The sequence below is a fragment of the Drosophila rhopaloa genome, unplaced genomic scaffold, assembly GCF_018152115.1.
Source record: "Drosophila rhopaloa isolate 14029-0021.01 unplaced genomic scaffold, ASM1815211v1 contig_191, whole genome shotgun sequence".
NCBI lineage: Eukaryota > Metazoa > Arthropoda > Insecta > Diptera > Drosophilidae > Drosophila > Drosophila rhopaloa.
The window spans coordinates 158,457-172,601 of record NW_025335074.1 but is presented as its reverse complement, the minus strand read 5'-3'; the positions used below and the strand labels follow the sequence as shown (position 1 = coordinate 172,601).

The 14,145-nt window shown below is 34.9% G+C and overlaps 2 protein-coding genes across 9 annotated transcripts in view; both read right to left on the bottom strand.

The window, feature by feature from the left end:
• Positions 1–14,145, bottom strand: part of LOC108041035 (rab11 family-interacting protein 4B) — a 48,193-nt gene that overhangs the window by 32,134 nt on the left and 1,914 nt on the right. For 4 of the 8 annotated variants that reach the window (XM_044459329.1, XM_044459330.1, XM_044459333.1 and 1 more), the window contains exons 2-5: positions 4,989–5,142; positions 4,634–4,922; positions 3,931–3,999; positions 2,951–2,995 (exon numbers count right to left, since the gene is read on the bottom strand). In XM_044459329.1, coding sequence (XP_044315264.1) covers positions 2,951–2,995; positions 3,931–3,999; positions 4,634–4,922; positions 4,989–5,121 — 536 coding nt within the window. In that variant the 5' untranslated portion in view covers positions 5,122–5,142. The remainder of the gene's footprint in view (positions 1–2,950; positions 2,996–3,930; positions 4,000–4,633; positions 4,923–4,988; positions 5,143–14,145) is intronic. The other 4 variants (XM_044459331.1, XM_044459336.1, XM_044459338.1 and 1 more) reach the window with 2 other exon arrangements.
• Positions 119–1,080, bottom strand: LOC108038931. Its single transcript, XM_017115824.2, has 2 exons — positions 777–1,080; positions 119–713 (listed from the first exon to the last, which is right to left on the bottom strand). The coding sequence occupies exons 1-2, from the start codon at positions 993–995 to the stop codon at positions 225–227; spliced, it is 708 nt and encodes a 235-aa protein (XP_016971313.2). The 5' UTR covers positions 996–1,080; the 3' UTR covers positions 119–224.

Sequence of the window (14,145 nt, the reverse complement as noted above, 5' to 3'; positions counted from 1 at the left end):
TGTCGGCTGAAAAGAACCGAATTAAAAAAGAAAGGACGAGAAATTGAATTGAAAATGAATCGAAAATATTATATTGAAACAATCGTCACTTTGTATCAAAATGATAAAACTCTTTAAATCAATTACAAAACATTACAAAACATTTATATAACAAGGAGTTTACATGATAATTTTAACAATTAATTTGAAGTTTTGCAATTGACTATTTCAATGACAAAAACAATCTACAATTTCCATCCAGGATTCGATTCTGGTGTAGGTTGGCGTCTACGCATATTTCGGTTATCCACGTCTGGATTTTCTTTTAAATCACGTGGATTTGGTGATTTTACACGTCTGGGCTTGGTTTTTAAAAGGGGCTTGTTCTCAGTTTGGGTTTGCTTTTCTGGCACTTTCTCATCAACAGGAGCGTTATTTTCGTTTAAGGCATTCTCTTGAAGTTTGGGATCAGGATTCTTAGCAGCTGATTCAGGAATCGTATCAGAATCGGGAGGATCTTGAGGATCTAGGGCCACTGGGGAATTTAAATCCGAAGGCGAATTTTCCCCATCTTCGGCGGCCTTCTTCTCAAGCATGGCATCAATGACCTCACTAGAAATACTAGCTACTGGCTTGGACACTAAGGTCGCATTGAGGGCATCTTGCAACATGACCATATCCTGGCTTACAAACTGCACACGATCTCTCAGCAACTGGATCTCCGATATGGGCACCTGGGGGAAAACCCCATTAAAAACAGAAGACCTCTAATTTGTAGGCTTTAACAATAAACTCACTTCATTCCATCTACGCCTGAACGACTTAAATAACATCCAAGAAAGGCCAATCAGGCAAGTCGTAAGGACCACCAGGTATGACGCTGATCGATCCCATACCAAGAATCTCCAGAGATCAAGGCCCTTGAGCATAAACCAGCAAGCCGACTGCCAAGCGTGGCAGTACGGTGATATCTTCACCGATGTTTCCAAGTCAATTTCTTGGCGGTAATCCCACATTTTTTTATTTTTGTTGATTTGGAGGAGAATTTGGAAAGACTTCCAAAGGAAATAAGATGTTGTTAACTTGTGTTACCAAATTGAACTAAAACCTTCAGCTGAACGGATAACGTTATATTCTCTGATTGCTAGATTCAACATTTCAAACTTTTTGTTCGGAAACAGTTTTTTCAGTTCTTTTTTGGTAAACCTTTTTGTTGCATTAAACTACTATTGAAAACAAACAAGTGGTTGAATTTTCACAGTGCCCTTTGCATTTTCTGATTCAAATCTTTAAGCTCTTCCCACAATTTTCCCTTAATTGTTCTCTGTTCTTTGAATGCATTTTCCCCCTCCATTTCCCAGCGCAGCTTTGTTGAATGTTGAATGCCAAGTGCAGAGACTGGGAAAAACATGTTCCCAGCAGATGAGCAAAAACAAAGGCATTTGCATGACAAATTCAAGTCGGCCAGAGTTGTAGTCGCTTCAAAAAGAGGAGAAGCCATGGAAACATCAAGGTCCGGAAAGTTAACAGGGCATCCACAATTTACAGCCTGCGTGGGGTTAACTAATTTGCACACGCCTTAAAAGCAATGGAATATAATTACTTTTGCAGATTTCTCGCATTGTTTCAATCGAGTTCAAGTTTTAAAGCTAAGCGAGATTGATTATGGCAACCATCTTATTAATAATCCTGACAAAAATTTCCATAAATCGAAAAAGGAAGTTTTATATAGAAATTTCTATTTCTATTGCTGCTTAAATTGATTGCGATTGAATCAAGTCTATAAGTTAATTCTTTTTAAAGCCAGCAGAAAAAAAAAACAAATTACAATACAAATTCTAATATAATTTTTCGTTGATAAATAAAAGCGAAAATCGTTTGCAATTCACCAACTGACTTTTATTTTCGGTCAATTTTTATTTGCGAGTTGACAAAAGTGTCGGCCTAAATTTTGAAGAGTAAACAATTGCCGCATGTTAAACCTGTTTCTGGACCCTCTCACTTCACTTCCTCTGATCGGTTGAGCGAAAAAATAAATTCCAACGGCATGACAACCCCATCGAGTCAGCGAAACCTGTAAGCCAAGTCAAGAGGGAAGGAGTTGGCCAAAAAGAGGGGAGATGAAGGGAAAGACCATCATCTTCTACCTTCAACCTTTTCACTCGGTTCCCGAGAAGAGTTCACAAAAGCGGCCAAACAACTTTTAGTCCAAGAAGATGGGAGCAGGAAACACGGTTGCCAGTTGACAAGCAGAACTGCCAAAGGAAGTTGTATAAATTCTAGCAGATCCAATCTCAGAGCTCTCATTGTATGAACTAAAATCTCTTGGTATTAATCTGATTATTTATTTGACTTCTGTTGTGGTCTTAGTTGCAATTAAGTCCCAGAAAAGTAAGCAATTATTTGTTCGTTGTAACTTTTATGACAGCCCGCAGGCAATAATCATAAATTTCGGCTTTAGGGGGTGGTGGCGGAAAGAAAGCTCTTGAAAATTACCCAATTGAACAGTCGGTTATACAACATTTGAAACAGGGGAAAAAGATGGGAAAAGACTGATAACTTATTTCGGCTGAGTTTTCCTCAGCAATTGAACAAGCCAACTAATGGAAAATTGAAAAATTGTGAGCAAACTTATAGATTAAATTAACATACTGTGAAAAACATCCCAAGAAAATGATTTCGTTTCTTGTGAAAATTTGAATTGAGATTCAAAATAGGAACATATTTTTGTAAAATAACTAATGATGTTTTCTAATAGTAAGTCATTGGCAATAATATATACAAATCTGATGTCCTTAAATATTGATTAAAAAATTTTACAAGACAAGAACATTATTAATAAATGAATTCAAAAAATGTATATACAAATGAAAAAACCAAAACCAAAATGGGTCAACAATGGGGGTTATGATATTTATGAAGCTCTACGTGAAATCCCAAAAGTAAAATACATATATTTGAGATGGCTTACTGTCTCATGGATCCCCAACGACGCTGGGATAAACTATCAGGATTGCTGTAAGAAAAATGTTTATCAATTTGGGGAACGAATTGCATTTTTTAATTTGGTTAAATGTAAATCATTGTAATAGTACGTCACGGTTTCTGAACACAAGACTCATCCTATAAAATGGTATTAATGGTTTTGTTAGTTACAAAATTTAAAATCGAATCAGAAGAACAAATTTTTATAAGAGTTCATTAAGTTGGTACATTGTTGTGAAACACAAAAAATAATTAAAATCGAAATGGTATCTTGTAGAGAAAAAAACTGATTTTTTAAACATTACATTTTACATATTTTATATAGTTTTTAATTTCTTATTATTATAAAAAATATTTCTTGTTATTATAATGAATATATCTTGTTATATCTTGTTGTTATCATGTCAGACATGAGCCCTCATCACGGTATGGCTTAAGAGAGTTAACCGTCTCTCTTACAATCAGGTGAATTGTGAATTCACCACGGCTTTAGCCAAGTGTTGAACAAAGGCGGAAACAGTCAGAAAGAGACGGGAGAACACGACTAGAAAGAGAGGCATGATCACTGTGATGTGAGAGATTCCGAGACCCGAAGACAGAGACACGCATGAATCACGGCCCAAAACGATTCATGTGCCCAAGACAGAGCATAGAAAAAACTGGTTTCAGACTGTGTATGCATTTTTTATGCCACACACACAAACTCGCGTTCAAACAGACAAACACAGGTTTGAAAAAAGAAAAGGTTAACCATTCAAAACGCTTTTTTATGTTGCTTCGGACAGACAAATTAGGAGTTTTGAATTGATGAAGTCTCTGGGTCTGGCCAGCTTTATTTTATGTTCACGGCTATTACGTATTCAGCCAGGTTATGTGTGCAACCTTATAAATATCTGACAACTAAGGAAATTCGCATTCGCTTCGATTTCCATTTTCGGAGGTGGCCGATCAAATGAGCGAGATTACCTGGTGGGAGTTCGTCTCAGACTGCGCCTGGCCCAATTGTCCCGGGGCATAATGTTCAGCTCGTCATCACTGCAACAATGAAATCGAGTTAATAAATGTCAGCGGTACAGTAATATAAATACACGAGTCATTTCAGTGTCAAATAGTTCTAGCAATTAGATCCAGATTGTCTTTATAAATTAAATAGTTCTTTGTTCGCTATTCACAATAAAAGTAAAAACCAACAGCTTTTAATATATGTATGTACATATTTGCCCGCATTATATCTAACAAAAATAGTTCCAAGAAGGAAATATTTTCATATTTAAGAAATAAACTAATACACAACAACATTGTTCGATAAGAAAATAATATTGTCAGCCAATTTTACAATAATTATTAGGAACTATAATTCAAATATTTGTTACGAAAATGTATTAAAATAAAATCCAATTCTTTTGTGATCCTTTGCTCGGCCTAAAGACTTTCAATAATGCCATATCACTTAACCAAAATTTGAATTTCTTTCTAATTTTGTAAAAGAAAAACAACATTTTTCATTAACTTTCAGTTGTAGTTTAGGGGCTTGATAGAGTTTTTCGTGGAAAGACCATATTGATTTCATTTCATAGAACTTTATATATGCAAAACTAAACATATAATCTAATTCCAGCAATTTTAATTAAAAATTCTTTAAGACACTTTTCAAACGCTGACAACTTACTCTTGGGGTGTTGATGAGCCGACATGAGGGGCCAAATCGAGTTCGATGCCATTGCTTCCATTTAAATTGTTATTGCCGTCGTTCGAGTGTTCACTGTGGTTATGCTGAGAGCTCACGTTCCCTACGCTCAGATTGTCATTATTATTGTTAATTAGGTTGCTGTTGTTGTTGCTTCCATTGGAATTGGAACTGCGACCTTCACGAAGTTGGCTGGGATACTCATTTTCGCCATAGCCCTCAAAGGATTCGCCATCAGAAAGCGAGGAACACTGGGATTTGGCTACGCCCGCTGTTAAATCAAAATGTTCATTAATTAATAGTTTGTTAAAGGATGTTATAGTTACTAAATCCATACCTGTGCTGGAGGGCGGACTGCTAGGGGTGGGACTACTATCGCCGGACATCGTCTCCGCATAGAGAAAATTATTTGTAGTGCCCTTTATCGACGCATTTCCATTGGGTAACTGAATTCGGGGCATAGGCGCCATTTTGGGGGAAAACTACAGCAACTGCAAAGAAGAATGAACAATTTAAAGGTTTAAACTGGTTGTCTTCGGAATTTATTTAGATATTCAATTGGCCACAGACATGACATGCAGGTCAATAGGTCAAAGTGCTAAACCAACTTCGACATGCAATTGCAAAAAGTTTAGCAAAAGCGCAAAAAACGAATCCATCTAAAACATTGCAATATTGATTAGAAACTTTACGAGATTGTAATTTGATCAGACACTACCTTGTGCACTTAGTGAAATTAAAACTGTTTTAGCAGATCAATATACCTCTAAGTCCCTATTAATTCCTATATTCATACAATTAAATAGCTAGCTAGAACAACTAAATATTAAGTAACAATTGTACTATGTAGTACTAATAAATGCATTTCCTTTATATCCAAAAACCTTTCGACTGTACAGGTACGGCCTTCAACAGGTGTCTTTTCCGTTTCCGGCAGAAGGAAAATGAAAATTATCAGCCCAAAACGTCATTAAGTAAATTGGGTCGAGGTTTGCTGTGGACATTACTTCCTTTACTGGTCACTTGCATTAGTCCCCACTTTCCCTCCCCTTCAATTACCCAAAACTTTGAGGCATGACTAAGGGCCTAAGTACTTTTATAGAAGTCCCGCGATCTAAGCGTGAGTAATTACCTATATTTCTTTTTTAATTGGTCTAGCCTCTGCCTTGCCGCAGTGTTCGAGTTTCTTTGCCGAGTTTCACGCTTTCGTTTCTTTTGGGCATTGTCACAAAATAGCGGTGGGTGTAAAAGGCAGATGGAGAAGGTAGACCAAAAATCTATAAATATTGTACGTACAATTGGTCGAGTGTTGATGGATGATTGATTGATATGTCAGGGCCGTTAGTTGTAGAAAGCAGAATTAGGTCAACTTTTGTTAAAGGGATTGGTAAAATTTCAGTGACAAATACCTACAAGCCCCTAGTCAAAAAAAGGCTAGCAAAACCGGGTAAAATTTAATCTTTTTTATATTTTCCACGCTTTTTTAATACTTTTTTCATCATTTTGGAGACAAATCAGTCATTCATTGTAAGAGTATTAATAACAATTCGTATGATCATCTCGTAATCATCAATTTGTTTTTATTCATTTAAATTATATTTTCTTATTAAGGATTTAATGGTATGTCATCTTTTTATCTCTTCACACAAATTTCTCTTCAAAAATAAAATAATTAAATTGAAATAGCTATTATAGCGAAGGCATCAATTTCATAATAAACCAACCATAAACTTGTGATTAAATATCGATTGTCAGCTTAATTCGATGCAAAACGTTTTTAACTGGAATAATATGCAATAATGAGCATAAATATGTGATTAAACAGAGGAGGCTCGAATAGTGAAGCTTGCAAGAAAGCAAAGAAAATAGTAAACACACAGCCGGCAATCAAATCCAATGAAATCAAATCAAATATACCATTGACCAACCCGCAAAAAGAGGCGGAGAGGGAAAAGCAGGGAATGCAAAAGCAAAAGAGCAACGAACCTTGGGCGAACCCAACAAAAACATAACAAGTGTGCACTGAAAAAATCGATGAAAGTTACTCAAAATGAAACAAAGCAAAAAAACCGCATAAAAAATGCTTTTTCCCTTATGCAATGTTTTCTTTGGCTTTGGTTGCTTTGCATAATGTTTGGGAGTTGGGCGTGAGTTTTTTGTGAGAGCTACCACCCCTGATGGTTCACATGGCTGACAGGTATGACACACGACTAACTTGGCTAATTCCTATTGGTATGGTATTGCCACACTGGTTAATGAGTATTGATGTTTATAAGAAGTATAAGTATTCTTCGTTGAGAACCAATTTAAAAATAATTTGTTCAAACCAACATAAAAATTTTATTTTAATAAAACAAAATAGTTTCGAAAACTACAACCCTGCTTTGGGTATTGCTATACAGGTTCAGTTCGTATTGATATAAGTATAGGTAAAAAATACAGAAATTTTAAAAAAACATCTAAAAAAAATTGTTAAATCCAATAACCAACATTTAAATTTAAAATTTAAATATTATACTCCAATAACCATTTATAAAACTCAAACATATTGTTATAACAATATTTTACAGTTTGATGTTATTACAAAACAATGGTTGAAAGCATTTTTTGATATATTTAAAAATGTAATCCTAATGGATTTTTGGGTAGAATCTGCCAGTGTATAATAACTTCGGGTTTAAAAAGTTTGCTTCCTTTCCTAGTGTTTGCTTATTTTTATTTTTAATACAATCTGTGCCACTGATATTAATGCAAATAGCAATCTCTTCGCCAGCTGGTTTGGTCACAAAAAGGCAAGAGTAAATCCACAACCAGCTAAGCAAGAAGTGCAGTTAGAAGCAGCCGGCCCGCTCGGTTTACAGTTACTGCAGATGCTCAAGGGGCTTTGACTTTTCAGAGCTTCCCATGAGTTTTTCCCTGTGCTCATTGAGATTATAAAATATATTTCCCATGAACGGTCTTCTTTTGTCTACAGCATCGTTGCAATTATCGTTGCCTGATATGCAAAATAAAGTCAGAAATATTTGAATTAGAAATAAATGAATAAAGAATTGTGTGAAATTTTAAAACAAAAGGAAGATAGGTATAGCGAGGCAAAGAATGTCGTGATTAACTTGGTTTGAGCTTGCAACAAAGTTTGGAGATTTTAAACATGCAACAGTGACTGGAAAATCTATTGCAATTTTTCAATGCATTTATTTATATACTGATATTCATTACATATAATCTGTTTTAATACTTTCTGCATTTTGCCGAGAATTTTAATCCATTCTCGGCAAAATGATAATGGTAATATTTCTATATATTCTATTTGCAATGTTATTAATTATTTATAATTATATAATGCGCGGTTTCACGGGGAAATATGGGATTGAACTCACAAAACACGTTGAAAAATTTAGTGTTAAAATTTGGTTTATAAAAACCTTTGTAAGCTCTTGATTTCGTACCTGATAGATAACAGAACATTACCTGTAAATAAATTGTTTGTGGTTTAAACTAAGGAGAAGAGCATTAGGGGTATTTAGTTATCATAACATTTTAATTGATAAATCTGTTTTCTTTCAATTCTCTATGTTGCCAGTCTAATCTCACGCGTATTCACCCACTAACCAAGAGACCCAATCCAGCCTTGAACCATTTTCTCAGGCACTTTCAATTCATTAACGGCAATACCAGCGCATAAAAATGAGGCACTGCAGTTCATAAGGCCGAACCATTAGCCATATGCTAAAGATCAAAAACCCGATCCCGCCCTCGCAAAAAATGAACCAAACTCATATGTGTGTGCTCAACTCTATATGGAATTGTATAATTATAGCTCAAGTTGTGAATTGGAGGGGGCGGTGCGCTGACAGCATGCAACTGAGTTTCGGTTTTATTTCTATTAGATGTTATCCGAGACTTGACCAGCTGGCTGCCCTCCCCGATTTTCCCCTGCCATCCACTTCATGACTAATAAACTTGAACTTGTGCGAGAGAAAACAATTGAAAAATTGAACCGATGAGACAGAGAAAGAAAATGGGGGAGCAGTATCCACCAGATTGTTCAATTACTTGTCGGTTGTTTTGTCACACACATGTAATCCATCCATCCATCTAACTCAATAATTATGCAGATGTTGTGTTGTTGTCGCAATAATACTTAAAGATTATGAAACCGCACGTACTAAAATAAAAGATACCAAAACCGAAGGAAGCTCATTTAAGATTTCAAGCCATGTGGCAAATGGGCGAGTTCGAATTCGATCCGATGCCGATACCGAGAGTGGATTGCACATTTCAAGAGAACTATTCCCAAAATTCCAATGAAAATACCCAATTAAAGCGAGGAAAGTGCGGAGATTTCGACAGATCCTTTTTCTCAAGTGGCAACAGATGCGGCGATTTTTCAACTACCTGCTTGAGAGATCGCATCGCATCGATAAGCAGACACAGCTGTTTTTCAATTAGTTTTGCTCGGCTCAACAAATCATTTTTAGAGAGTTATTTTCTTATCTAACCCTGGCAAATCTGTTAAAAAATTTCATAGAGAGGTAAACGTGTTTAACGTCCGAGAATTTCGCTAAGCCGCAATGCATTTCAAATGTAATACGTGCTCTTAGGTAAATATTCAGCGACACAGTAATCAATTGCTTAAGTAACTAACAAAGGCAATGAAAACGCGTTGAGGGATTTATCTAAAATTCGCAATTCATATAAACCCATGTTCCGATTTTTTTCTCACATATTTACCCAAGTAATGTCCGAAACAGAAATTTAAAATCATGAAACGCGGGTAAAAACAAATTTAACTCGGCAAATACAAAACTGATTACCAAGTTCGTATCTTCCTCTTAACCCTTAAATAAGCTTATCTAAAAAATTAAACTCCCAAAGTCCCAAAGTAAAAACGCCCCACATTAACAAAAAACGCCCCGAAAAAAACCACAGTATAAAAACAATCAAAGAAAAGACAGAAACCAAAGAGGTTGAAGCAATATTGATGAATTATACAAAACACAGACTGGGAAAGCAAAGAGGAAAACTTTGTTACAACACTTGAATAGGAAAAATTGGGTCATTCGGGGGAGTGAAATGAAGAGGAACGTGAGGGAACTTAACAATGAAAAAGCGACAAAAAGTGGGAAAAAGAAAGCAATCGAGTGAAAACATTAGGAGAAAATTAAATTCTCAATTAGGATTTTGATAAAATGAATAAATAAAACGATTTCCAATTTCAGTTCAATTTTTAACATGTTGAATTAAATTGGTTACAAAAATTGAACTCAAGGCCTTAAGCCCCTAAACATTTCAGTCTGTAATTTTTGATCTCTTAATCTTAATCCTTATGTCGCTGACATGGATGTCGTCATCCCATTCTGTATACTTTGAAATCAATTAGTAGGTCCACGACACGTCTGAATCAACTAAAAGACAAATCTCATTTGCGCCTATGTTGACATATTTTATTTTAGCTCTGTGAATTTATTTTTATCCCTTGAACTGTCGGCACCATGGAGAACCTCCCTCCGAATGTCTTCCTTCTCTAGTTTGCACTCTATTTCTGATCCGGAGAATGCTTCGCTGGCAGTTCCCGCTAATTTGTGTCCCTTCCCGCAGGTTTCGAATTCTCCGGGGCGCACACAGAAAGCGGAAGCCAGGAGACCCGTGGAGAATCCACAAGAGCGAAAATTCCACGTCAAGTTTTTAGTGAATGCCTTTGCTGAATGAATAATGAGGCGGGCGTGCCGTTCCTTATGTTACTGGGTGTATAGAGGAGGTGAGGGGCGGAAGAAAACCCGGCAGATTCTGTAGACTTGTCTGCGAGATCTTAGAGGAAAGACTGAGGCAGGTCAGGAAAATCAGGCCGGGAAAACACCAATCAGAGAGGAGGTACAAATTTAGGTAAGAAATTTTATTGCAACTAATTAGAAGGACCTAGCTGGTTTGTAAAATAACTTAATATATTAAAAAATTTTATTTTAAGATTAATAAGATTAATAAAAACTCATTTGTACTAAACTAGCAGAGAACTAGTTTGAACTCTGTATTCAAAATTAATAGAATTATATATAAAAGAAATGTGATTAATTTTAATGTATTTATATAAGCCTTAAGGGTTTTGAAATGTACTTAAATCATTCCCGTTTGATAATTATAGTTTTTATCATAAATTATAAACATTTTATGTATATTTTACAAAAAACAAAGTTTTTAATATTTACTTTTTTACTTAATTAGTATTGACAACATTTTTATGCTTCAATAATTCAGTTAGGTTACCTTTCGCTCCGACTTGAATTAAATCAAGCATGTCAACCAAGCCCTAGTTAGTGTATTTAGTGAAAAGTAAATACGGAAGTCTACACCCGATGTATAACCTGGTATATAAATATCTATATACATGCAAAGTTTGCCGTAGTAAGATGCACTGACAACAACAAAGATGAAAAACAAAAAACACACATTCAACCGCATGGTAACACATGACAGAGCAACAATAGAGAAATAAAAACACAGGGAAACAAAACAGACTGTCATAAAATGCGACACCTGTTTAAAGTTGTGGAAGTCCCCCCACCCCCCATTGACCACCCCCTCTTCCTTGTGGCCCACCTTTTGAGTTCTTTTCGTGTGTTTGCAATGCATTTCGTTTACCGCAATTATTTACTTTGCCTAGATGCGGGCTCTTCAAAAGGTAGGAGAACCAAATGTGGAAAGAAGATTTCCTCACAAGCTACACTTTGAAAAATTATATTACAGCAAGTCAATCTTTCATAACTCGAAATCTCTGTAAGTCAAACTAGTTTTAATGCAAGTAAAATGTATTCTACTACTCCAAGTCTTGAAAACTCAAACTTATTTTAGTGGCAGACGGAAGTTCGAGTTATGGAAGTTAATGGGTGTATAATTGCGTGGCTAACGGGGTAAAATGAAGAGAAAAGACATTTTTATTTAAAAATAGAGTAGTACTATATTGGTAATACTATTAACTTTAATGTTCTAAATAGTTTCTCGTATTACAGTAAAAGCTTATTTAATAAATAAAACATTTTTTGTATTATATGTTCAAGAAATCTCTATATTAGAAATATTGAATTTTTTAGTCTTTGATTGATCAAGCTTGAATATAAAAAAAAAATCACAAGCTTTAATAACATTTTGTACCAAATATTCGTTCCACTTATTGATTAACATATAAAATCCATTTTTAGAGTGTATAACCAAGTAGTATAAAGAAAACTTAATTGATAGATTCTTATTTTTTGGTGCATTGAACCGGCGGCACAGGTGGAAGAAGAGGAAGTTGAAGAAGCGGCATTTGACCCAGTTTGATGGAATGGCATTTGAATGCATTTCCATTTGAGTCGCTCATTCAGTCAGTCGGTCGATCAACGAGTGTTTTCCAGGTTGTTGTTTAAACCAATTAAATGTCAATTGGCGACGTCATCTGGCTCTTCAATCAGCTATTCATTCAACCCCTCCTGAGAGCTTTTCTCACCCCCGTCTAAACAAGTTTCTGCCACAATTGAATTCTTTTATATTCTCTTCATTTATGTATGTATGTTCTTTTCTTTTTCTTCTTCCCCTTTTCATTCTTGTTCAGCTTTTGGCACAATAACAATAATAGCAACAACTGGCATGAGTTCTCTCGTCATTGCCTTGTTTATAAACAAAACAAAAAATCGACGTGAAATAAAATTAAAAGAAATACGAAATCTTTTTATTTCAACTTGTTTACCTTGAATCTCAGTGAATTGAAGTTCAAGCAATTAATTACACTCAATTTTAGCTACAGTTTTTTTTCGTTTGTTCGCTTTTGCATTTATTGCATTTGCCTTAATACGTTTTTTAAAAGGGTTTTCAATATAACAATTAAAATATTAATGACTTTTCGCTTCAATTTTTTAGGGCTAACAATTGGAAGGGAATATTTAATGGCAATCAATTAGTTTAAATTATATGTTGAGATTGGAAATAATTAAAGTATATGTACACAAATATATGTATGTATAAATAAAAGTTTACATTTGTATCCATTTGTGAATTATTGCTTTTATGGCTTCTCAATAATTCAATTAAAATATTAATTACGATTATGGGTAAACAATTAGAATGCGGATTTCTGGCAATGAATGTTTGTAAATTATGTGTTTTCGACACCCAAGCTGAAAATAAAAAAATGCAAAACACAAGAAAAAAAAAAACATGACCAAAGCCGCATAACTGTGCCAAGGCAAAATATTCCAAGCCAGCAGCAAAATTTATTTCTTTCTTGGTTTTTTTTCTCTTGTATGTTGCCCAGTATTGTTTTCCTTTTTTTTGGCAGACTTTGCAAAGTGCAAATGTGAAACGAGAACCTCTAAGCTATGTTAAACGGAGGCCAAAATGAACTTAGGGGAAATGGACGCACTTGCAAACAAAAAAATATCAAATTACACTGAACAGCATGATGCAATCAGAAGAGGAAGCAGCTGTCCCTGCAGATTTCCCATCTATGCCCAAGTGGATCTCAGATTACTAAGGGAAAAACAGCAGATACATGAGTGCAAGATGAGCCACTTGTGGGGCTGAATATCCTGTAGGATAAGAATAAGGCAGGTGGTCCGGAAATAGTTGACGATGCCGGGCACTGTAATTAATTAGTCGGTGGCATAACTTCCTCAAACTCCAAAAACCACAAAAGCCTAGAAAATATGTGGGAGGGTGGGGAGAAACAAAAGCCAAATAGCAAATAACCCAAAACAAAAACAAAAAGTCAACGATGTCTCCGGCTGGCACGAACCTGGCTCAAACCCACAATAACAAAAGCGATGAGAGAATTGCAAGCGCAAAAACAAGGGGCCTTCCGAAATCAACAAAAACAATTGCGAATTTTCGCATTCGTGGAAATGGTACAACTGTCCCACTCACAAACACATTCACCAAATAAATAAATGAGCAAAAGTCGTTTACTTAATTGCCCGAAAATAAAGAAAGACGATACCTACTAAACTGTTTCAAATTGTATTCGAGAATCAATAATGTCAGGAATGCGTGACAGTTTTTGAAAAGGCCACGGAAATTAATAACACAATCATTTGAGTGTCACACCATTGACAAAGCTAACTAAAATTCATTTTAGTGATTCATTTTGTGATTTTACAAACAAATATTTAAATAATTCCATATAACATAGTCGGAAGCAATGACTTACATAAATAGTTTAATGTTATTATTATTGTTATTATTATTTGCGAGCAGTTAATTTTTTTTAAATAATTGTTAATTAATTTATTTATAAAAAAAATACAAATTCAATCATCAAATGTTAATACAAAACTATGTTTTATTCTTTATTGAATTTAGAAGTTATAAGATTTAGCCTATTAAACAGACAAATTAAAATACAAACAAATCAAAGAAAATAAATACGAATATTTTTAAATAATCTAATTCCAATTGAAATTAAACAAACACGAATTAATATGAAACAAGAAAGGAAAGCTAACTTCGGGCGGAGCCGAAGTTGA

Bases quoted from the DNA above. Each gene is read 5' to 3' on its own strand.
- LOC108038931 (XM_017115824.2), bottom strand. From the start codon at position 995: ATGTGGGATTACCGCCAAGAAATTGACTTGGAAACATCGGTGAAGATA. The intron at 714-776 runs GTGAGTTTATTG...GTTTTCCCCCAG, and splicing joins TCAGGCGTAGATGGAATGAA to GTGCCCATATCGGAGATCCA.